This window comes from Macaca thibetana, chromosome 13 (genome assembly GCF_024542745.1).
Source record: "Macaca thibetana thibetana isolate TM-01 chromosome 13, ASM2454274v1, whole genome shotgun sequence".
NCBI lineage: Eukaryota > Metazoa > Chordata > Mammalia > Primates > Cercopithecidae > Macaca > Macaca thibetana.
Window position 1 is genome coordinate 86,273,656 of NC_065590.1, and position 25,406 is coordinate 86,299,061.

The window sequence follows — 25,406 nt, forward strand, 5'->3', positions numbered from 1 at the left end:
CTAAACAAAGCCTGTGGTGGTCAGGCAAGGCTTCCTGGAGGAATGCCTTTTGCTATTAGATTTTATGTTTGCATTACAGGTGGAGGAGTCTATTGCACAACTGGCCCAGAAAAATGGGACTTTATTATTGAAAGACTTTCACACAGAGATTGCTCTGGAAATGTATTGCTTAATTTAACTAATGTCTTTTCATTTTTATGTTAGGATCTGGAGAAGCAACATATGACCACAAGAATACGCTCACACTATCATGTGGTGGATCTCTACGCCACAAATTTCTAGATTCGAATATCAAATTCAGTCATGTAGAAAAACTTGGAAACAACCCAGTCTCAAAAGGTTTACTAATATTCGATGCATCTAGTTCCTGGGGACCACAGATGTCTGCTTCAGTTCATTTGGACTCAAAAAAGGAACAGCATTTGTTTGTCAAAGAAGTCAAGATTGATGGGCAGTTCAGAGTCTCTTCATTCTATGCTAAAGGCACATATGGCCTGTCTTGTCAGAGGGATCCTAATACTGGCCGGCTCAACGGAGAGTCCAACCTGAGATTTAACTCCTCCTACCTCCAAGGCACCAACCAGATAACAGGAAGATATGAAGATGGAACCCTCTCCCTGATCTCCACCTCTGATCTGCAAAGTGGCATCATTAAAAATACTGCTTCCCTGAAGTACGAGAACTACGAGCTGACTTTAAAATCTGACACCAATGGGAAGTATGAGAACTTTGCCACTTCTAACAAGATGGATATGACCTTCTCTAAGCAAAATGCACTGCTGCGTTCTGAATATCAGGCCGATTACGAGTCATTGAGGTTCTTCAGCCTGCTTTCTGGATCACTAAATTCCCATGGTCTTGAGTTAAATGCTGGCATCTTGGGCACTGACAAAATTAACAGTGGCGCTCACAAGGCAACACTAAGGATTGGCCAAGATGGAGTATCTACCAGTGCAACGACCAACTTGAAGTATAGTCCCCTGGTGCTGGAGAATGAGCTGAATGCAGAGATTGGCCTCTCTGGGGCGTCTATGAAATTAACAACAAATGGCCGCTTCAGGGAACACAATGCAAAATTCAGTCTAGATGGGAAAGCCGCCCTCACAGAGCTATCACTGGGAAGTGCTTATCAGGCCATGATTCTGGGTGTTGACAGCAAAAACATTTTCAACTTCAAGATCAGTCAAGAAGGACTTAAGCTCTCAAATGACATGATGGGCTCATATGCCGAAATGAAATTTGACCACACAAACAGTCTGAACATTGCAGGCTTATCACTGGACTTCTCTTCAAAACTTGACAACATTTACAGCTCTGACAAGTTTTATAAGCAAACTTTTAATTTACAGCTACAGCCCTATTCTCTGGTAACGACTTTAAACAATGACCTGAAATACAATGCTCTGGATCTGACCAACAATGGGAAACTACGGCTAGAACCCCTGAAGCTGCATATGGCTGGTAATCTAAAAGGAGCCTACCAAAATAATGAAATAAAACACATCTATACCATCTCTTCTGCTGCCTTATCAGCAAGCTACAAAGCAGACACTGTTGCTAAGGTTCAGGGTGTGGAGTTTAGCCATCGGCTCAACACAGACATCGCTGGGCTGGCTTCAGCCATTGACATTAGCACAAACTATAATTCAGACTCATTGCATTTCAGCAATGTCTTCCATTCTGTAATGGCTCCATTTACCATGACCATTGATACACATACAAATGGCAATGGGAAACTTGCTCTCTGGGGAGAACATACTGGGCAGCTGTATAGCAAATTCCTGTTGAAAGCAGAACCTCTGGCATTCACTTTCTCTCATGATTACAAAGGCTCCACGAGTCATCATCTCATGTCTAGGAAAAGCATCAGTACATCTCTTGAACACAAAGTCAGTGCCCTACTTACTCCAGCTGAGCAGACAGGCACCTGGAAACTCAAGACCCAATTTAACAACAATGAATACAGCCAGGACTTGGATGCTTACAACACTAAAGACAAAATTGGTGTGGAGCTTAGTGGACGGGCTCTGGCTGACCTCACTCTACTAGACTACCCAATTGAAGTGCCACTTTTACTCAGTGAGCCCGTCAATGTCATTGATGCTTTAGAGATGAGAGATGCTGTTGAAAAGCCCCAAGAATTTACAATTGTTGCTTTTGTAAAGTATGATAAAAACCAAGATGTTCACACCATTAACCTCCCATTTTTTGAGACCTTGCAAGAATATTTTGAGAGGAATCAACGAACTATTATAGTTGTACTGGAAAACATGCAGAGACACCTGAAGCGCATCAATATTGATCAATTTGTAAGAAAATACAGAGCAGCCCTGGGAAAACTCCCACAGCAAGCTAATGATTATCTGAATTCATTCAATTGGGAGAGACAAGTTTCACGTGCCAAGGAGAAACTGACTGCTCTTACAAAAAAGTATAGAATTACAGAAAATGATATACAAATTGCATTAGATGACGCCAAAATCAACTTTAATGAAAAACTATCTCAACTTCAGACATATATGATACAATTTGATCAGTATATTAAAGATAATTATGATTTACATGATTTGAAAATAGCTATTGCTAATATTATTGATCAAATCATTGAAAAATTAAAAAGTCTTGATGAGCACTATCATATCCGTGTAAATTTAGTAAAAACAATCCATGATCTACATTTGTTTATTGAAAATATAGATTTTAACAAAATTGAAAGTAGTACTGCATCCTGGATTCAAAATGTGGATACTAAGTACCAAATCAGAATCCGGATACAAGAAAAACTGCAGCAGCTTAAGAGACACATACAGAATATAGACATCCAGCACCTAGCTGGAAAGTTAAAACAACACATTGAGGCTATTGATGTTAGAGTGCTTTTAGATCAACTGGGAACTACAATTTCATTTGAAAGAATAAATGATGTTCTTGAGTATGTCAAACACTTCGTTATAAATCTTATTGGGGATTTTGAAGTAGCTGAGAAAATCAATGCCTTCAGAGCCAAAGTCCATGAGTTAATTGAGAGGTATGAAGTAGACCAACAAATCCAGGTTTTAATGGATAAATTAGTAGAGCTGGCCCACCAGTATAAGTTGAAGGAGACTATTCAGAAGCTAAGCAATGTCCTACAACAAGTTAAGATAAAAGATTACTTTGAGAAATTGGTTGGATTTATTGATGATGCTGTCAAGCAACTTGATGAACTATCTTTTAAAACATTCATTGAAGATGTAAACAAATTCCTTGACATGTTGATAAAGAAATTAAAGTCATTTGATTACCACCAGTTTGTAGATGAAACCAATAACAAAATCCGTGAGCTGACTCAGAGACTCAATGGTGAAATTCAGGCTCTGGAACTACCACAAAAAGCTGAAGCATTAAAACTGTTTTTACAGGAAACCAAGGCCACAGTCGCAATGTATCTGGAAAGCCTACAGGACACCAAAATAACCTTAATCATCGATTGGTTACAGGATGCTTTAAGTTCAGCATCTTTGGCTCACATGAAGGCCAAATTCCGAGAGACCCTAGAAGATACACGAGACCGAATATATCAAATGGACATTGAGCAGGAACTTCAGCGATACCTGTCTCTGGTAGGCCAGGTTTATAGCACACTTGTCACTTACATTTCTGATTGGTGGACTCTTGCTGCTAAGAACCTTACTGACTTTGCAGAGCAGTATTCTATCCAAGATTGGGCTAAACATGTGAAAGCATTGGTAGAGCAAGGGTTCACTGTTCCTGAAATCAAGACCATCCTTGGGACCATGCCTGCCTTCGAAGTCAGTCTTCAGGCTCTTCAGAAAGCTACCTTCCAGACACCTGATTTCATAGTCCCCCTAACAGATTTGAGGATTCCATCAGTTCAGATAAACTTCAAAGAGTTAAAAGATATAAAAATCCCATCCAGGTTTTCCACACCAGAATTTACCATCCTTAACACCTTCCACATTCCTTCCTTTACAATTGACTTTGTAGAAATAAAAGTAAAGATCATCAGAACCATTGACCAGATGCTGAACAGTGAGCTGCAGTGGCCTGTTCCAGAAGTATATCTCAGGGATCTGAAGGTGGAGGACATTCCTCTAGCGAGAATCACCCTGCCAGACTTCCCTTTACCAGAAATCACAATTCCAGAATTTGTAATCCCAAATCTCAACCTTAATGATTTTCAAGTTCCTGACCTTCACATACCAGAATTCCAGCTTCCCCACATCTCACACACAATTGAAGTACCTACTTTTGGCAAGCTGTATAGTATTTTGAAAATCCAATCACCTCTTTTCACATTAGATGCAAATGCTGACATAGGGAATGGAACCACTTCAGCAAATGAAGCAGGTATTGCAGCTTCCATCACTGCCAAAGGAGAGTCCAAATTAGAAGTTCTCAATTTTGATTTTCAAGCAAATGCACAACTCTCAAACCCTAAGATTAATCCGCTGGCTCTGAAGGAGTTCGTAAAGTTCTCCAGCAAGTACCTGAGAACAGAGCATGGGAGTGAAATGCTGTTTTTTGGAAATGCTATTGAGGGAAAATCAAACACAGTGGCAAGTTTACACACGGAAAAAAATACACTGGAGCTTAGTAATGAAGTGATTGTCAAGATAAACAATCAGCTTACCCTGGATAGCAACACTAAGTACTTCCACAAATTGAACATCCCCAAACTGGACTTCTCTAGTCAGGCTGACCTGCGCAATGAGATCAAGACACTGTTGGAAGCTGGCCACATAGCATGGACTTCTTCTGGAAAAGGGTCATGGAAATGGGCCTGCCCCAGATTCTCAGATGAGGGAACACATGAATCACAAATTAGTTTCACCATAGAAGGACCCCTCACTTCCTTCGGACTGTCCAATAAGATCAATAGCAAGCACCTAAGAGTAAACCAAAACTTGGTTTATGAATCTGGCTCCCTCAACTTTTCTAAACTTGAAATTCAATCACAAGTTGATTCCCAGCATGTGGGCCACAGTGTTCTAACTGCTAAAGGCACGGCACTTTTTGGAGAAGGGAAGGCAGAGTTTACTGGGAGGCATGATGCTCATTTAAATGGAAAGGTTATTGGAACTTTGAAAAATTCTCTTTTCTTTTCAGCCCAGCCATTTGAGATCACGACATCCACAAACAATGAAGGGAATTTGAAAGTTAGTTTTCCATTAAGGTTAACAGGGAAGATAGACTTCCTGAATAACTATGCACTGTTTCTGAGTCCCAGTGCCCAGCAAGCAAGTTGGCAAGTAAGTACTAGGTTCAATCAGTATAAGTACAACCAAAATTTCTCTGCTGGAAACAACAAGAACATTATGGAGGCCCACATAGGAATAAATGGAGAAGCAAATCTGGATTTCTTAAACATTCCTTTAACAATTCCTGAAATGCCTCTGCCTTACACAACAATCACAACTCCTCCACTGAAAGATTTCTCTCTATGGGAAAAAACAGGCTTGAAGGAATTCTTGAAAACAACAAAGCAATCATTTGATTTAAGTGTAAAAGCTCAGTATAAGAAAAACACACACAGGCATTCCATCACAAATCCTTTGGCTGTGCTTTATGAGTTTACCAGTCAGAACATCAAATCCTTTGACAAGCATTTTGAAAAAGCCAGAAACAATGCATTAGGTTTTGTCACCAAATCCTATAATGATGCAAAAATTAAGTTTGATAAGTACAAAGCTGAAAAATCTCATGACGAGCTCCCCAGGACCTTTCAAATTCCTGGATACACTGTTCCAGTTGTCAATGTTGAAGTGTCTCCATTCACTGTAGAGATGTCGGCATTTGGCTATGGGATTCCAAAAGCAGTCAGCATGCCTAGTTTCACCATCCTAGGTTCTAACATCCGTGTGCCTTCATACACATTAATCCTGCCATCCTTAGAACTGCCAGTCCTTCAAGTCCCTAGAAATCTCAAGCTTTCTCTTCCAGATTTCAAGGAATTGTGTACCATAAGCCATATTTTTATTCCTGCCATGGGCAATATTACCTTTGATTTCTCCTTTAAATCAAGTGTCATCTCACTGAATACCAATGCTGAAGTTTTTAACCAATCAGATATTGTTGCTCATCTCTTTTCTTCATCTTCATCTGTCATTGATGTACTGCAGTACAAATTAGAGGGCACCACAAGATTGACAAGAAAAAGGGGATTGAAGTTAGCCACAGCTCTGTCTCTGAGCAACAAATTTGTGGAGGGTAGTCATAACAGTACTGTGAGCTTAACCAAGAAAAATATGGAAGCGTCAGTGGCAACAACCGCAAAAGTCCAAATTCCAATTTTGAGAATTAATTTCAAGCAAGAACTTAATGGAAATACCAAGTCAAAACCTACTGTCTCTTCCTCCATGGAATTTAAGTATGATTTCAATTCTTCAATGCTGTACTCTACCGCTAAAGGGGCAGTTGACCATAAGCTGATCTTGGAAAGCCTCACCTCTTACTTTTCCATTGAGTCATCTACCAAAGGGGATGTCAAGGGTTCGGTTCTTTCACGGGATTACTCAGGAACTATTGCCAGTGAGGCCAACACTTACTTGAATTCCAAAAGCACACGGTCTTCAGTGAAGCTGCAAGGCACTTCCAAAATTGATGATATCTGGAACCTTGACGTAAAAGAAAATTTTGCTGGAGAAGCCACTCTCCAACGCATATATTCCCTCTGGGAGCACAGTATGAAAAACCACTTAAAGCTAGAGGGCCTCTTTTTCACAAATGGAGAACATACAAGCAAAGCCACCCTGGAACTCTCTCCATGGGAAATGTCAGCTTTTGTTCAGGTCCATGCAAGTCAGCCCAATTCCTTCCTTGATATCCCCCACCTTGGCCAGGAAGTGGCCCTGAATGCTAACACTAAGAACCAGAAGATCAGATGGAAAAATGAAGTCCGGGTTCATTCTGGGTCTTTCCAGAACCATGTTGAGCTTTCCAATGACCAAGAAAAGGCACACCTTGACATTGCAGGATCCTTAGAAGGACACCTAAGGTTCCTCAAAAATATCATCCTACCAGTCTATGGCAAGAGCTTATGGGACTTCCTAAAGCTGGATGTAACCACCAGCATTGGTAGGAGGCAGCATCTTCGTGTTTCAACTGCCTTTGTGTACACCAAAAACCCCAATGGCTATTCATTCTCCATCCCTGTAAAAGTTTTGGCTGATGAATTCATTATTCCTGGACTGAAACTAAATGATCTAAATTCAGTTCTTGTCATGCCTACATTCCATGTCCCATTTACAGATCTTCAGGTTCCATCCTACAAACTTGACTTCAGAGAAATAAAAATCTATAAGAAGCTGAGAACTTCATCATTTGCCCTCAACCTACCAGCACTCCCTGAGGTAAAATTCCCTGAAGTTGATGTGTTAACAAAATATTCTCAACCAGAAGACTCCTTGATTCCCTTTTTTGAGATAACCGTGCCTGAATCTCAGTTAAATGTGTCCCAGTTCACGCTTCCAAAAAGTGTTTCAGTTGGCAGTGCTGTTTTGGATCTAAATGTGGTAGCCAACAAGATCACAGACTTTGAGTTGCCCACCATCATCATGCCTGAGCAGACTATTGAGATTCCCTCCATTAAGTTCTCTGTACCTGCTGGAATTTTCATTCCTTCCTTTCAAGCACTGACTGCACGCTTTGAGGTAGACTCTCCCCTGTATAATGCCACTTGGCGTGCCAGTTTGAAAAACAAAGCAGATCATGTCGAAACAGTCCTGGATTCCACGTGCAGCTCAACCATGCAGTTCCTGGAATATAAACTAAATGGTAAGAAATATCCTGCCTCCTCTCCTAGATACTGCATATTTTCAATGAGAGTTATGAGTAAATAATTACGTATTTAGTTGTGAGTAGATGTACAATTACTCAATATCACAAAATTTTAAGAAAGGAGATACATGTGTACCCTACATGTAAAAACCAAACTGTAGAAAATCTAGTGCCATTCAAGACAAACAGCTTTAAAGAAAATTAATTTTTATGTAATTATTTTAGGACTAACAATGTCTTTTAGCAATTTATTTTGAAACAACTATGAGCTGTACATTGCATATTTTAAACATAAGTGAAGTATCTGGTAGGATAAAATTCTCCCAGTTTTCACAATGAAAACATCTATGTTTTACTGTTATGAATCTAATAAAATATAAAATCTCCCCTATACAGTTATGGGAACACACAGAATCGAAGATGGTATGTTAGCCTCTAAGACTAAAGGAACATTTGCACACCATGACTTCAGTGCAGAATATGAAGAAGATGGCAAATACAAAGGACTTCGGTATGGAGCTTTTATTGAAACTTTCTCCCTTTTGAAAACTCATTGTGATTTTCATCATCTCCATACCCCTTTCGTGATGGTTCATCTGTTTTTCTGCTTTCAGAGAATGGGAAAGAAAAGTGCACCTCGATATCAAAAGCCCAGCATTCACTGATCTCCATCTGCGCTACCAGAAAGACAAGAAAGGCATCTCCACCTCAGCAGCCTCCCCAGCCATAGGTACCATGGGCATGGATGTGGATTTTTCCAAATGGAACATCTACTACAGCCCTCAGGTAAATACCACCTAATGAGTGACACGCCTCCAAGAGAGAGTGGAGAATTGGGGCAGATACATTTAATTCAAGACCAAATATTCATTCAGTGATACCCCAAACTAGGTGAAAGACAGGCGGTAAGCAACTTCTTCTCTGAGGAAATATTCTCTAGAAAGTATTACAATGAGTCCTTGATTGATTTAAATTTTTAGATGCACACATTACATCCTATCAGCACTGTTATTTATTAATTCTGGACAAATCCAGAAAGATGAGGGTTATACCTCATCATCTAAATCATAGGAAAGCTCAGCCATATGCAGGGTCTGTTTTTCAGAGAGTGGTGGTCTCTGAAGTATTTAAAACCTTAAAATTCTTCCCCACAATAGAATTGCTAGATGAGATACATCAAACTCCTCTCATGTCATTTACAAGCTCTGCCAGGGCCAAATCAAGGGTGACGTTACTAGAGGGGAAGACTAAACATGGTTCTATTACTGATACTAAAAGTTTGTCATAGGCTTGGAGAATGCGTACTGATATTGGGATTCTGGGTCTCTGCAGGGTGGGCTCCAACTTGCCTTTTTTGCTACTTCTTCTTTCCCTATCTGTCATTTCCTGACTCTTCTCTCTCCTTTCTCTTCCCCCTCCTCCTCCTCTTCCAGTTTTCAGTCCCAGGAAGGTTTTAATGTTAAGTGTCACAGTGTAAATGCCAAACACTAAGCATTTTTTTTTATCCTTTCTGGGGCATGTGATAAAGAGAAATTAACAACAGTAGACTTATTTAACCATAAAACAAACACACGAACGGACATATGAAAGATAAATCCCTTTCAGTATATGAAAGATTCTCTGATCTTTATTTTTAACTGCTAATGAAGTTTTAGTGTACTATATTATGTAATCGGAGTAATTGAAAACATGTTCTTTTTTTTTTTTTTTTTTTTCCTACATTTAGTCCTCTCCAGATAAAAAACTCACCATATTCAAAACTGAGTTGAGGTTCCGGGAATCTGATGAGGAAATTCAGATCAAAGTTAATTGGGAAGAGGAGGCAGCTTCTGGCTTGCTAACCTCTCTGAAAGACAACGTGCCTAAGGCCACAGGGGCCCTTTATGATTATGTCAACAAGTACCACTGGGAACACACAGGGCTCACCCTGAGAGAAGCGTCTTCAAAGCTGAGAAGAAATCTGCAGAACAATGCTGAATGGGTTTATCAAGGGGCCATTAGGCAAATTGATGATATCGACCTGCGGTTCCAGAAAGCAGCCAGTGGCACCACTGGGACCTACCAAAAGTGGAAGGACAAGGCCCAGAATCTGTACCAAGAACTGTTGACTCAGGAAGGCCAAACTAGTTTCCAGGGACTCAAGGATAAGGTGTTTGATGGCTTGGTACGAGTTACTCAAGAATTCCATACGAAAGTCAAGCATCTGATTGACTCACTCATTGATTTTCTGAACTTCCCCAGATTCCAGTTCCCGGGGAAACCTGGGACATACACTGGAGAGGAACTTTGCACTATGTTCATAAGGGAGGTAGGTATGGTACTGTCCCAGGTATGTTTGAAAGTCCATAATGGTTCAGAAATACTGTTTTCCTATTTCCAAGACCTAGTGATTACACTTCCTTTTGAGTTAAGGAGACATAAACTAATAGATGTAATCTCAATGTGTAGGGAATGGTTGAAAGTTTTATCAGAAGAAGCCCAAGAGGTATTTAAAGACATTCAGTCTCTCAAGACCACAGAGGTGCTACGTAATCTTCAGGACATTTTGAAATTCATTTTCCAACTAATAGAAGGTAACATTAAAGAGCTGAAAGAGATGAAATTTACTCATCTTATTAATTATATCCAAGATGGGATCAACACAATTTTCAATGATTATATCCCATATGTTTTTAAATTGTTGAAAGAAAACCTATGCCTTAATCTTCATAAGTTCAATGAATTTATTCAAAACGAGCTTCAGGGAGCTTCTCAAGAGTTACAGCAGATCCATCAATACATTATGGCCCTTCGTGAAGAATATTTTGATCCAAGTGTAGTCGGCTGGACAGTGAAATATTATGAACTTGAAGAAAAGATAGTCAGGCTGATCAAGAACCTGTTAGTTGCTCTTAAGGACTTCCATTCTGAATATATTGTCAGTGCCTCTGACTTTACTTCCCAACTCTCAAGTCAAGTTGAGCAATTTCTGCACAGAAATATTCAGGAATATCTTAGCATCCTTACCGATCCAGATGGAAAAGGGAAAGAGAAGATTGCAGAGCTTTCTACCACTGCTCAGGAAATAATTAAAAGCCAGGCCATTGCGATGAAGGAAATAATTTCTGATTACCATCAGCAGTTCAGATATAAACTGCAAGATTTTTCAGACCAACTCTCTGATTACTATGAAAAATTTATTGCTGAATCCAAAAGATTGATTGACCTGTCCATTCAAAACTACCACACATTTTTGATATACATCATGGAGTTACTGAAAAAGCTGCAATCAACCACAGTCATGAACCCCTACGTGAAGCTTGCTCCAGGAGAACTTACTATCATCCTCTAATTTTTTAAAAGCAATCTTCATTTATCCTTCTGTTCCAATTGAACTTTCACAAAGCACAGAAAAAATTCAAACTGCCTATATTGATAAAACCATACAGTGAGCCAGCCCTGCAGTAGGCAGTAGGCTACAAGCAGAAATACATATGAATTGGACCTGCACCAAAGCTGGCACCAGGGCTCTGAAGGTCTCTGAACTCAGAAGGATGGCATTTTTTGCAAGTTAAAGAAAATCAGGATCTGAGTTATTTTGCCAAACTTGGGGGAGGAGGAACAAATAAATGGAGTCTTTATTGTGTATCATACCACTCAATGTGGCTCACTTGTATTGAAAGACAGTGAAATGAGGGCATTGACGCAAATGTTCGGGCACAGCAAAACCTCTAGAACATATAGTGTGATTTAAGTTACAGAATAAAAATGGAAACGGAGAAACTGTGGAGGGAAATATTTTGCAAAAATATTTTAAAAGATGAGGTAATTGTCTTTTTTATAATTAAATACTTTATAATTCAATATTTTATGAATAGTTAAAAAGATGAGAGAAAAATTTAAAAGATGTGGTAATTGATCTCAGGAATTGTATTTGCCAAGTGAGAAGGAAAAAATATTCACAAAGGCTTGTACATACTTTGATCCTGAGGAACACCTCTGGTGTCTTCATGTGCCGCATAGTCTTCCTCACTGACAGTCTGCCTTTGCAAGGCAAGGCTCTTGGGTAGGCCTTGAGATGAAACAACAGGTCCTTTATTTCACTCAGCCTGCCAGGAGTGGAGAAGGAATGGCTAGGAAGTCCTAGCCCCAAGGGCTTCATGGCAATAAGGACCCCAGATGTCTCCCTGGAGCTCTGCCAGGATCCATTCAAGGCAAAGAAAGTATGATTGGGAGAGGAGGAGTGGAGATGTAGATTCCTAACAATTCTGCCACACGGCATACATGTATGCTCTTTAAGCTCCTAAGCACCCTTATTTTTCCAAATGTAATATCCAACAATCCCAAGTGTAATAAAAACCCAAGGGTTTCTCCTGCCATATCCACTCACTTCAAACTCTGATTTTAAACATTGGAAATGTCCAGTCAGAGCCTCCAAGCTGAGCTCCAGAAAGAGAAAGCTGCAAAAAACCTGTGCGACAAAACTTGCACTCATATCACTGACAAGGGTAGATACAAAACAGCACATTCTTTTCCATGACATTGAAGAGCAAAGGGAGAGTGTAACTTGGGGGCAATAAGAAATCAGAGGTCACCACCTCCCAAATCCTACGTGAGGTCTGTTTGGAAAAGACCTCCTTTTTTAATTCAAAAATACTTCAGCCTCCACCATTCTTTCATAAAGCTTCACATTCTCTTGGTGAAGCCCACTGTTAAAATGCACAGGCATTACCTGGAAAAGGAAACACATCGCCTTAACAATATTCTTGTGTACTGAACTGAAGAGCGAGAAAGAGTCTAGGGAGCTATAATACATGGTAGCATATGAATCTGGTACTCAAGGAAAGTCTGTTGGATAATGGATGGATGGATGGATGGATGGATGGATGGATGGATGGATGGATGGGCAAGCGAATGAATGAGCAGATAAGTGAGGGGTCAGTTTTGAGAGTGAGAGAAACATGGGAATTAGACCCAAATCCCAGGGCACCACATGGAATAGTTCCAGGAATAGTTCTGCAAGAGTTTCCCTGATAAGCTATAAGCAGCAAAAATCTAGTGAGTGTTCAAACTGAAAGGAGGCCTGGAATTGTGGCTTAATTTGGAGGGAAAGAGGGAGTCCAAGATTCCCAGTGCTCATTTGTTGATATCTATCTAGGGTTGAAAGGAAAAAAAAACAGCCACAAATCCAAAATGATTGTGCAGTCACATGGTATCCACTGCCCAGTTCCTTGACCAGTGTCCCTCATACAAAGGGCCCCTGATGAGCTCAGAATGTCTTTGTTGTACTGAGTGAGGTTGGAAGAAGAAGGGATCCTTGTAGGGGCTTGGACTTTGCCTACTCCCTTCTTTGGTCTTCTATTGTATATCTGGATACTTCTCTGGGTTCAATTAATAGCCACATTTTTTATTTGCTTGTACTTTGGGCAATTTATTTCACCTCTGCAAGCTTCAGTTCTCTTACCTATGAAATGGAGATAATATTTATTCTGCCTGCCTTGCAGAATTTTTCATAAAAATCAGTTGAAATAACATATGTGAGTTTTGTAACCTTTCATGTCCTGTAGAAACAAAATGCCACTATCATTAGATGATTATTAAAATGAGGTTATGGCAAGAAGAAAGAATGCGGGCAGGGCTACGTGTCCAGTTCAATGAACATTGATAAAACACCTCTATGTGTAAGGCACTGTGCAGTAGCTCTGTAGAGGAGACGATGATCAATAAGATGCAGTTCCTGGAGGTCTGTCTGCCTGTTTGTCTATCAAAAGTGAAATGTGTTGTCTCATGTTGGATATAAACAAAGCACTATGAGGAATTTAAAAGAGGAAAGTTTGTGAATCGGGGGATTTTTCTTGAAAAGGTTGAAATGGATCTCGAATATAAGTTGACTTTAATAAACAGATAAGGGAGAGAGGGCAGTGTAGGAAGAAGATGAGTAAAGAAAGATAGATGGGTGTGTTGTAAGGATACTGGATTGTCTAGTTTAGCCAAAGCACAGGAAAGGTAAGAAGGAGAGAGGATTGGAAAGGCAGATCTGTAGTACTGCAGAGGGCTTGAATGTCAGAGTGAAAAGATGACACTCTCTTTGCTGAAGGACAACCAGTGAGCTTTTGAGCAGAAGGGTGACATGCATTGTGATTTAGGAAAACCAACATATGATAGCATATGGATAATGAATTGTAATGGGGTGAATCTGGATATGAGTGTATGAGTCCATTCTAACATTGCTATAAAGAAATACCGAGACTGGGTAATTTAAAAAGAAAAGAGGTTTAATCAGCTCATGGTTCCTCAGGCAGTACAGGAAGCATGACTGGGGAAGCCTCAGGAAACTTATAATCATGGCAGAAAGCAAAGGGGAAGCAGTTACATCCTACATGGCTAGAACAGGAGGAAGTGCGGGGAGGTGCTACATACTTTTAAACAACCAGGTCTCATGATAACTCACTCACTATCGTAAGAACAGCACCAAAAGGAAAATCTGTGCTCATGATCCAGTCACCTCCCACCAGGCCCCACCTCCATCATTGTGGATTACAATTTGACGTGAGATTTGGATGGGGACACAGACCCAAACCACATCTATGAGGTTGTACAAGGGTCCAAGTAACAGATGAGGAGTACCTCAGTCAAGTCCTATGGTTGGGGATGGTAAGGAGGGTAGGATAAAAGAAGATTGGGATGGCAGAATTGACAGAAACAGGTGGCTGATTGAGTAAAACACAGAGGATGGGTGTGAAAGCTCTTAGAAATGGAGTTGCCTTGGTAAATTTGGAGGCAGGGATTGGAGGAATTGTAGGAGAGAGAAGAACAAGGAAGAATGAGTAAAGCAGACTTCAGAGTTAGGAAATTCTGAACCTGTGTAACTTGAAGGACTATGGAGCCTCAGTAGAAATGTGAGGAATGTGCTGAGTGGGAGATTATTAGTATAAAGTGTGAACTCATCCACTATCACAGCTGGAATGGGACTATGGGATCACATAGTGAGTTTCCATTTGCAATGATGTGTCTAAGCAGGGATATCTAGCAGGCCAGTTGGAAGTGCAGGCTAGAGAAACAATATCCAAAGGAGTAGGGACGAAGGAGGATTTTAACAAATAATTGCATTAATTTTATGTTTATATAAGTATCTTTAGAAACCTAACAAGAAAACAAAGAGTTTTTCCTTTTGTACTGTTAATTGCCCTATTGTCCTGGGAGTAAGTCAACAGGTACATCTGCTAAGAACATACTGTGAGGTGACGTGGAAAGTCCTGCTGTAAACACAGATATTCCTCCCATTAAACAAATATCTAAAGTTTTCAACCAAAGGAGAAATTACATAATGGAGCCCAGCCCAGGTCTCTGGGGCTTCAGAAGCATGATCAAGCTGTGTGCTTTGGTTTGACTCCCAGGTCCCGCCTAGAGTAGTGGTGCTGTCCTCAGGATAAATCTGATAAGAAATGGGTCCAATGGGACTTAGCACCACCAGGTGCCTTCAGAGCTACCTCCATTTTCTTCTGCTTTTCACTTGAAGCCTGGTCAGTTGAACAGCTCAATTCCCCTTTTTTTTTTTGGTGAGTTGAGCAAAGCCCCCTTTAACTCCCTATTCTAGGTCCCCTTCTGACTGTAATTTATGACTTAGTCCCAATTCAGTCAGAGAAGGGGCCAAGCTGGCCCTCAAATGGGGCCTGCAATATGGGAGCCAGAGTGGACAAACAGATGTTCCCTCTAAAAGTGTCTAATAACCAGAGATAAATGTGCAGAAACAGACCCTACCTCTTAGCTCATCTCCTTGTATGCTGTTTCACATTAAGAGGTCAGCTATAACTCCCTTCAGAATGCTCCATTTGTTGGTGGGATGGTTGGGTGGTCACCAACAAATAACATTCCAGAGCCTCATAAAAGTTGGTGGAGTAGGTGCACATGTTTCCACAAGAAGAGGGCCCTGCCTTTCTCCGCTACATAGACTGGCTCATGCCTTCCCCAGGTCTGAACAGTGCTTCAGGTCAACAATGCCAGGGCACTAGGCGCTAACAATGACACTTCTGTCCATTTTACTCCCTGGACTGACACCACCAAAGCCCATCCTTGGGGTGAGAGGGATGACTCAGGCCTTGAAGGTGGACTGGTTCATGAACTGCAGACTTGTGTCCCCACCCTTGTTTTTCAACTGTGGCTTGGGCTGTCAGCTGTGCAGCATGAACACCAAACCACAGTGGGCAGAGGCATCCAGAGTTTAGATTCTAACCCAGAAACAGTGCCTAAGGAAAGCACAGCTGGACCAATAGCTCAGCTCCACCAATTCCCTCTCCATGCCTCTGCTTTTCCATCAGGTGGGGCTCATCCAGGCTTGTGCCAAGGTCTTTCTAGAGTAATGGAGCTCAGGATAGCTCCAGGACACCTAAAGCCTTTGCACTGGGGTTGGAGCTAGGATCATCAGAATATTTCTATAATCACATGGGATGTTGGATGATCCTGGAAAGAACAATAGAGAGAGCTGACTGCTGCCCTGTAGCTCTGTTGAGCTGAGGTTGGGAACCAAGGCAGTCAATACTTCCCTCCTCTCAAAAGAAGTCCCCGCTCTCAAATTCAAGCTTCATCATTCACGAATTATTTAACTTCAGAAAAGTCACTTGAGTTTCCTAACCTTCAGTTTCATCATTAAAATGAAGATCAAGAGAGAAAAATAGGTTGCGCGACTCTGAGCAGGAGGAGAAAGTGGTCCCTTCTTATGTTACAGAGTTGTTACAGAGATTAAATGAGGTAACATACATGGAGCCTGGCACACAGCAAACGAATGCATGGATGGTTTTCTATTGACAGAAGTTAAAATAAATGACGTACAATTACAATTATACTCTACATAGAGGAATCTGACCACAACATAATAGAAAATAAGAATGCAAGTCCTGGAAGATGAAACGCAGTGTCAGACTCTTTTGGTTTTTGTTTGTTTTTGTTTTAGTTTTTTGTTTGTTTGTTTGTTTGTTTGAGACAGAGTGTTGCTGTGTCACCAGGCTGGAGTGCAGTGGCAGGATCTTGGCTCACTGCAACCTTCACCTCCCGGGTTCAAGCGATTCCCCTGCCTCAGCCTCCCGAGTAGCTGAGATTACTGGCACGTGCCACCACGCCCAGCTAATCTTTTGTGTTTTAGTAGAGATGGGGTTTCACCATATGGGCCAGGATGGTCTCAATCTCCTGACCTCATGATCCATCCACCTCAGCCTCCCAAAGTGCTGGGATTACAGGCGTGAGCCACCGAGCCCGGCCACCAGACTCTTTTAATAAAGTTAAAATCGAGAACAAAGCGCTTTGTTTTCTAGGATTATAGTTTTGAAGCCAGGGAATGCTAAACTCAACATTCAGTATAGGTTACGATCTGGTGGGGAGAGGCAGGGAAGGGAGGGTGAGGATTCATGGGTCAATGTGGGTGACCCTCATGCCCTCATTCTCATGCTAGGGGGTGAGTTTGTAGGTGCTTGTGGCGCTATTAATTGACTTAGTTATATTATTTATTTAATTAAGTAAAACAAAGGAGGAAAAAGTAAAGCCTTTAAGTGCATGGCTTTTATGAAGCACTTAAATTATTTCATGCTTCCTTTTCCTCTTCATCTGAGATTTTTGGGTAGATCAACTCCTCCTTTTCAAGGCAAAATTATTGCTTCAGCAGCTATTTATCAAGCCCCTTCCCTAGGCCAGGCATTCTCCTAAGCATTCAGGGCAGAGAAATAAACAAGGCATTGCCATAGGAGGCTGGACATGGTGTTCAGTCTGGGAGGGACCCAGATGAAGAGGACTTATAGGGATCCTGGGATCACGAAGACAGAAGAGGCAGGAGGTCGCAGAACACACTTGGGAGAGAGACGTGGGTGTGAGTTCCAAGTGTGCCACTCACCAGCCATGGGGTCCTGGGACAGTCACTTCACCTCTCTGTTCCTCAGTTACTTCATCTGTAAAATGGGAACTCAGAGAACAATAACGTGCTCCAGATGAACTGAATGAGCCCGGGTCCTCCTATACCACCTAAGCTTTTCACCTCTGTGACTGCTTCTTTTTATTCTCTCTACAAAAATCCTCCAAGACCCAGCAAAGAATGTCTCTCAGTCCTTGAAGACCCCTCTGATCCCTACTGAGGCACACCGAGGCCATGTGCTTGCCTTGATCTAGTTGTCCTTGCCTGTGTCACTCCCCAGGCCAAACTGAAATCAACCAGGCCCTTCCAAGGGGTTTCCCCTGAGGTCTCGTCAGTTTTCCTCCATGTCTCACCCTGTGACTGGGTAGCTGAAGGGCCTCCTCTTGGGGATTCCCTGAAAACAATCAGTCCCTTCATGGATGCCTCTGAGACAACTCACTCAGCACTGGTGTGTGCTGCCGTCCTCTGGCTAAGCACACACACTAAAGTGGCACTTCTAGGCTTGTTCTCTCAGAAAAAGGTTTGGATGGGAGATGGAAAGGGCTGCAGTTTCACCAGGCTGACTGGCTTGCTGTCATGCTCTATTGCGTGGATTTAGCCTCCACCTCTGCTTCCCCATCCTGGGCACCCTGCCTCCCCACTCAAAGGTCCCGCTGCCCATACAGGGCTGACTCTTTCCTATGACAGGTACAGAGATAAGCCAGGGACGCAGGGTCTCCCCTCAGCTCTGTGAATGGGGCAAAGCCACGATGCTGGGACAGAGTGCACACACAACCCCAACTTCCCAATAATACTGGAGGCAGAGAGTCATCCAAACATAGGACTCGCCCACCCTTAGACTCCCCTTTCCTTCTCCAGACTCCCTGGGCAATAGGGGGCTGAGTTCTTGGGGGAGTATGCAGGATAGAATTTAAAGACAATTTCTATGCTGCAAAAAAGAGGCACTTGTTGTAAGCTGATTTCTGAACCAAACACAGCCCTGTCCCACTTTATGCACTCATCATATCCTGTAAAGTTTGGGCATTTCCTTGAATAAATCAAAGAATATTTGAAATTTACAATATAAGAGAACCTGATGGAGAATATTCCTGTAAAACAAAGTTTCCTCTTACCCTGTGAACCATTTTTCCTAAAATGAGTCTTCCTTGCAGATGTCAGGGTTTTTGACGGAATTTTCTTAAATCAGGTTGGTCCTGAGCCAAGTCCTACTGAGACCACTGGAAGATGATGTGGAACAAAGGCACCAGGTGGCAGGAAGGATTTGACTCTGCTGTTCCCGAAATCCTTCTAGCCTGGGAAATAATCAATCAGGAGACATCAAGCCAGTTCCTTGGCTTGTGCGTGCGATGCATTTTCCTCATACTCACCCAAGATGGGCAAGGGAGCAGGAGATGTTTGTTACCTCATCCTTGCTGACACATGCAGAGGGCAACATTTCCCTGGAGAGTCAGTCCCTGAGCCAGGCTGCACTCTCACCTCCAATGCAGGCTCCTCCTGCCACTTAGCATCACTCCATGCTCTGCTACCCACTCTCAGGCGTGCCTTACTCCCTTTCCCCTCCTATGTAGGGGCATATCCTCCCTGACTCTCTACAGAAACATTCAAGGTCCTCTCAAGTGCCACCTCCTCCATGAAGTCCACTGGGCAAGCTACGCACTCTGATCTGCAGGCCCTTTCCTCAGTATGGGAATGAGTGTCTCTGTCCACTGTCAGTCCACTGTGAGGACAGGATTTGGTTGCACTCCCCCAGGAAGGTACAGCGGCACACTCCAGCCCCAGAGGTGGCCTTGCATGGGGCCAGCCACAATTTAGCAGCCTGCAAACTCAGTCGAGTTTCCTCTTCAGCACCTCTGCTGACTGAGCTGTGGTGTAAAGAGTAGGTCAGGTGGTAAAGAGCTTGGACTTGAAGATTCGCAGACCTGAGTTCTTGACCCAGCTCTGCCTCAGTGGTACCCTGTGGCATCACTTCCCTCAGCCCCCATTTCTTCATCTCGCAAAATAGCCTTCTCACAGAAGCACCTGGTGAACGCTGAAGGCATTGTACACCCAGAACCCGGCACACTGCCCAGCACACAGTAGGTGCTCAGGAAGAGTTTGTGGAATGCATGAATTATGGTCTGGAGTTCACGCATTCCTGAGCCAAGCAGTCACATCCCCAGGGCTGTGTCCCGACTCTGCCTGGCTTTGACTCCAGGAACCAGCTTGCTCAGCCACTGGTCCAGCACAGGCCAGCTCTCTGCACTATCTTGCTTCTTGCAGAAACTTTCTCTTGCTGGACAGAACACACGCTTTCTGTCAGCTTTTATTTCTGTGATGGCTTGCTTATGAGCAGGGCATTCCGTTCTAGGAATTTCTTGTTAAAATATTTCATTTAATTAAGTTTTTACAACCAGCTCTGCTTTGTGTCTGTCAGAAGGTAGGGGCCAGTGCAGCCCTACCCTCAGCTCTCTGGGAGGCCAGGTCACAGAGACTCTGGGGAGAACCAACCCGGGCCTGAAGGTTGCATCCCTGGATCTCTAGGAATTCTCATCTGCCCCGAAAGAGATGGGTCTGTCAGAAGATGCATCCCCACAACAGGCCCACTGGAGACTGAGGTACCATGAAAAATGTTGCCTGTCCCCACTATGGTGGGGTCTCTCAGCCTAGGGATTGCTCTGTGTCTGAGCCCGAAACACAGTCCGGAGCAAGCGTGCTGTGCATGATCACAGCCTCTGCTTCGCATCCCCTGAAACTCCACCCAAGACCCACACCTTGGCCCGTTCCATCCCAGAACCCCTCCTCACCCTCCTCCTTCCCAGAACCCCTCCTCACCCTCCTCCTTCCCAGAACCCCTCCTCACCCTCCTCCTTCCCAGAACCCCTCCTCACCCTCCTCCTTCCCAGAACCCCTCCTCACCCTCCTCCTTCCCAGAACCCCTCCTCACCCTCCTCCTTCCCAGAACCCCTCCTCACCCTCCTCCTTCCCAGAACCCCCCCTCACCCTCCTCCTTCCCAGAACCCCCCCTCACCCTCCTCCTTCCCAGAACCCCCCCTCACCCTCCTCCTTCCCAGAACCCCTCCTCACCCTCCTCCTTCCCAGAACCCCTCCTCACCCTCCTCCTTCCCAGAACCCCCCTCACCCTCCTCCTTCCCAGAACCCCCCCTCACCCTCCTCCTTCCCAGAACCCCCCCTCACCCTCCTCCTTCCCAGAACCCCCCCTCACCCTCCTCCTTCCCAGAACCCCTCCTCACCCTCCTCCTTCCCAGAACCCCCCCTCACCCTCCTCCTTCCCAGAACCCCCCCTCACCCTCCTCCTTCCCAGAACCCCCCCTCACCCTCCTCCTTCCCAGAACCCCTCCTCACCCTCCTCCTTCCCAGAACCCCTCCTCACCCTCCTCCTTCCCAGAACCCCTCCTCACCCTCCTCCTTCCCAGAACCCCTCCTCACCCTCCTCCTTCCCAGAACCCCTCCTCACCCTCCTCCTTCCCAGAACCCCTCCTCACCCTCCTCCTTCCCAGAACCCCCTCCTCACCCTCCTCCTTCCCAGAACCCCCCCTCACCCTCCTCCTTCCCAGAACCCCCCCTCACCCTCCTCCTTCCCAGAACCCCTCCTCACCCTCCTCCTTCCCAGAACCCCCCCTCACCCTCCTCCTTCCCAGAACCCCCCCTCACCCTCCTCCTTCCCAGAACCCCTCCTCACCCTCCTCCTTCCCAGAACCCCCCCTCACCCTCCTCCTTCCCAGAACCCCCCCTCACCCTCCTCCTTCCCAGAACCCCCCCTCACCCTCCTCCTTCCCAGAACCCCCCCTCACCCTCCTCCTTCCCAGAACCCCCCCTCACCCTCCTCCTTCCCAGAACCCCCCCTCACCCTCCTCCTTCCCAGAACCCCCCCTCACCCTCCTCCTTCCCAGAACCCCCCCTCACCCTCCTCCTTCCCAGAACCCCCCCTCACCCTCCTCCTTCCCAGAACACCCCCTCACCCTCCTCCTTCCCAGAACCCCTCCTCACCCTCCTCCTTCCCAGAATCCCCCCTCACCCTCCTCCTTCCCAGAACCCCTCCTCACCCTCCTCCTTCCCAGAACCCCCCCTCACCCTCCTCCTTCCCAGAACCCCCCCTCACCCTCCTCCTTCCCAGAACACCCCCTCACCCTCCTCCTTCCCAGAACCCCCCCTCACCCTCCTCCTTCCCAGAACCCCCCCTCACCCTCCTCCTTCCCAGAACCCCTCCTCACCCTCCTCCTTCCCAGAACACCCCCTCACCCTCCTCCTTCCCAGAACCCCTCCTCACCCTCCTCCTTCCCAGAATCCCTCCTCACCCTCCTCCTTCCCAGAACCCCTCCTCACCCTCCTCCTTCCCAGAACCCCTCCTCACCCTCCTCCTTCCCAGAACCCCTCCTCACCCTCCTCCTTCCCAGAACCCCTCCTCACCCTCTTCCCCTGGCCTGTTCACGCCCTGCTCAGGCCCTCCTTCCTGGGAGCCCTCCCTGTCCCTCCTGCTCTCCTCCAGCCATGCTCCAAGCGGAGATTACACCTCCCTGCCCAACCCCATAGTCTTTCCACCTTCTCATCCCCAACCTTTGCACACTTCTGGGCCACAGCTGGGACACGTGTCTCCTCCACAGGCCAGGCTCCGGCCTTGCTAAGGAGGCCTCGGGGTGCTGAGCTCAGCTGAGCATGTTGCTCCTTTCCCCACAGAGCCCGGTTGCCACCTCTCAGGAATTTGTGGTAATGGACGTGACAGAAAGTGTCCTTCTTCCCCACTTGTACCTGAAAAGGGAACAGACTGTGTGTGCCTAGCAGGCAGAGTATCAGGCCACTTGGAACAAGGTAGTGTGAGAGGGCCTGGGTGAGCAGGTGAGAAGGGGGCCTTGTGCAGGGATGTGGCTGCACTCAGTGCCTAGCACGGAGCCTTGGGTAATTTTCTTTGCACAGCAAGCAAACTGCTTCCCTGTGAGTCTCCCAGTCTGGTGGAAAGTCCGGGGACCCACCCTAAGGGGGCATGGGAGGTGGGCTCTCATGGCCCATCCAAGGCTGTCCCCTGACCTGTCACAGGGCGGCACTGGAGGCTGAGTGCTGCCTTCATGGGCTCCTTCCTACCAGCAGGTGGTCTCCCGACCCCGCCCTGTACCTGGCCTAAGGGAACCACCGTGGCCCCTGGATAACTCCAGGCTCCTGGTGGCGTTGCTAAGAGGCCGGCTGCCACCTGTCAGGAATTTTCGGTCAGGGATGTGGCAGAATGTGCTGTTTTCCCACACTCGTATTTTAAAAGGTTACAGACCATGTGTGCATAACAGGCAGAACATTAGGTCACTTGTCTCACTTAGAACAATAATCCGTTTTGCTAGGGGTCAGGTTGACACAAAGAATCTGTCCAGACCAGGTCTCTTGATGGGACTTAGCCCTCCCCTCAAACTAATGAAATTTTCAACTCGTCGGTACTTGAGTTAATAAAGTGTGCCACACATCTGCTGGCAGAAGAAAGCCCTGGGGTTCAATTTTGAGATCACTGACATAATGTTTGAGTGGCTTCCTGCTGGCGCCCAGCGGGACACCAAATTAAGGAAAGCTGCACAATGAACGTGTGAGAAAAAACATTAGTGTATAAACACAGAGGCCAAGGAACCCTGAGGGGAGCGTGAGCAAGGGGAGGCCGTGGAATTAGGGAGGGAGGGTCGGCGGGAGCTGCCGCTGGGATTTCACACCAGTGGCCCACAGGTAGGGAATTATTTTAAAGGAAATTGGCACCGACACGACCTTAGGTCAAAACGATGAAAAAACGAAAACCAGCATATTTTCAATGACTGTTGAATTAAGTGCTAAAGTATAATGTGAGTGGTTCAGAACGAAACAGAGAGCTGGAGGTGAGACTGTCAGACAGCCCCAGGAAAGGTTCAGTTCCAGGTCTGGAAACTCCTGAGAATCCAGCCCCTTGGGCCTCTCCTCTGCCACTGCTCAGGCTAGGGCGAGGCCAGGCCTGCTCAGCGACAGGAGGAAGGAGCACATTGCCCACTGAGATGGGAACTCTCCACTGGCTTTTCCAGCTGTTCACACAGAGAAAACCAAACTTCCAGTCCTTCAGAGTGTGCAAAGCCTGATGAGCTCTCCTTTCTGGTCGCTTGCAGACTCTGAAGAGGAGGGGAAAGAGGGTGGCCCTGATTATCTGTGTCTTCCCTCGGGGAGCAGGTGGAGGCCTTCTTCCTGCCATGGCCGGCCTCCCAGGAAACTGCTGTGTTGCTTTGAGGATCAGACGCTGAGGTCAGTGTAAACCAAGGCTGGACCAGGAGTGCCCTTCCCCAAAAGCTGAAGAGTGAAGGGTGCTGGTCAGGCCTGAGGCTTCCTCCTGACACATTCCTGCAGCACCACCAAAATAGTCCTGTGTCCCCCAGACACAAATCTAGAGATCTGTGGGAGCTGGTAAAGCCCACACTTAACTCCTCCAGGCATGGCCAACCCTCTGCCCCAGGCAAGCTCTGCTGGGACAGTAAGGTCAGAGTAGGGAGACCCCGGGTCACTTTTCCTTAGTTTTTCTTGTTCCCTTAATACCTCATCTCCAGTGCCTATCATGAACCTTGGGGGCACACAGAGGAGCTGGGGGAGGTGAACACAGGAGGATAAGCAAATGAGCTCAACACCGCTCTCCGCTCAGCGCCGCACACAGGAAGGGGGCTCTGTGGCCAGCCCCAGCCAGCAGGACCCCTGCCCCCTGAGCAGCAGCCAGCCCTTCTGACATCTGGGGAAAAGGGCTCAGCAGATGTGCCTCCAGGGCTTCGGCAGAAGCCAGACCCATTCCCTTTCTTTTCTCAGTGACATGCCCCCTCTTCACCCACTTCCTTGCCCCAGAAAAGCTCCCAGAGGCCCCCTCCTCTGGGACCCCTAATCTCCCAACCTGCAGACCTCCCTCTCCTCTAAGCCAACTGTCCTCTTTCCTCCTCTTAGTTTCTCCTGTGCCCTCCCTTGGCTGGGCCTGGGTTTCACAGGTCTTGTCCCTTCCACAGCCCATGACTGGGGTCCCAAGCTCCTGACCGTGGCTCAACATAACCCTGTTGATCAACTTCAGGGCAGAGTTGGTCCCAACCACACATCTTCATGAATGCTATGAGCCTGTGCTTCAAGGGAAGGCTGTGCTCCCTTCCTGTCCCTTTCTCCGTGAGAACTCAGCGAGTGAGTGAGGAGAGGCAGGGTGAGGCGGGGCCAGTCCCCAGGAGGGACCACGCTGTGATTGATGATGCCTTGGCGTTCTCCAGGGGCTCACCAGGCAACTGAGTGTGGCCGCTGGCTGAGGAATGCAGAGCGAGTGGTCCGGGCCCTCCTGGAAGGTCCAGGGCTGTTCTCTTTGCCTGGAGAAAATGTCCATGCTCAGTTTCCCAGCATTCAGCCCAAATCTCACCAAGGGAGAGAGGCTTTGTCCTTCTGTCCCGGCCTCTAACGGAGGACATGGAAAGAACAGACTCCAGGCCCAACTGCCTGAGTTCTAATTCCAGCTCTCTTGTGCACTTAGGGGTAACCTTGGACAGGTTAGGGAACTGTTCTGTGCCTCCACTTCTGCATATATAAAACGGGAATAATCATTGCATTACCTCAGAGGGTTCTGGTGAAGATTTAGAAGTTCATTGTGTAAACTCCTTAGAGTAGTGTCTGATGCAATGTAAATGCTGTCTAAGTGCTTTTATCTGATCATCCCTGAGTACCAAACACCTCTACCTCTCTCACCATCTCCTAAAGTTGCAATAGGTTTCTGTCATGTTTGGTACCTGATGCTAGGAGGCCTATG

At 45.5% G+C, this 25,406-nt stretch overlaps 2 protein-coding genes across 2 annotated transcripts in view; both read left to right on the forward strand.

Moving 5' to 3' along the window:
• Window positions 1–11,541, forward strand: part of APOB (apolipoprotein B) — a 42,425-nt gene extending 30,884 nt beyond the window's left edge. Inside the window, exons 26-29 of the mRNA XM_050754588.1 lie at window positions 205–7,776; window positions 8,176–8,290; window positions 8,394–8,565; window positions 9,506–11,541. Of these exons, the coding sequence (XP_050610545.1) occupies window positions 205–7,776; window positions 8,176–8,290; window positions 8,394–8,565; window positions 9,506–11,110 (9,464 nt within the window). The 3' untranslated portion in view covers window positions 11,111–11,541. The remainder of the gene's footprint in view (window positions 1–204; window positions 7,777–8,175; window positions 8,291–8,393; window positions 8,566–9,505) is intronic.
• Window positions 1–25,406, forward strand: part of HS1BP3 (HCLS1 binding protein 3) — a 642,583-nt gene that overhangs the window by 248,931 nt on the left and 368,246 nt on the right. The gene's annotated exons all lie outside the window — the stretch shown is intronic.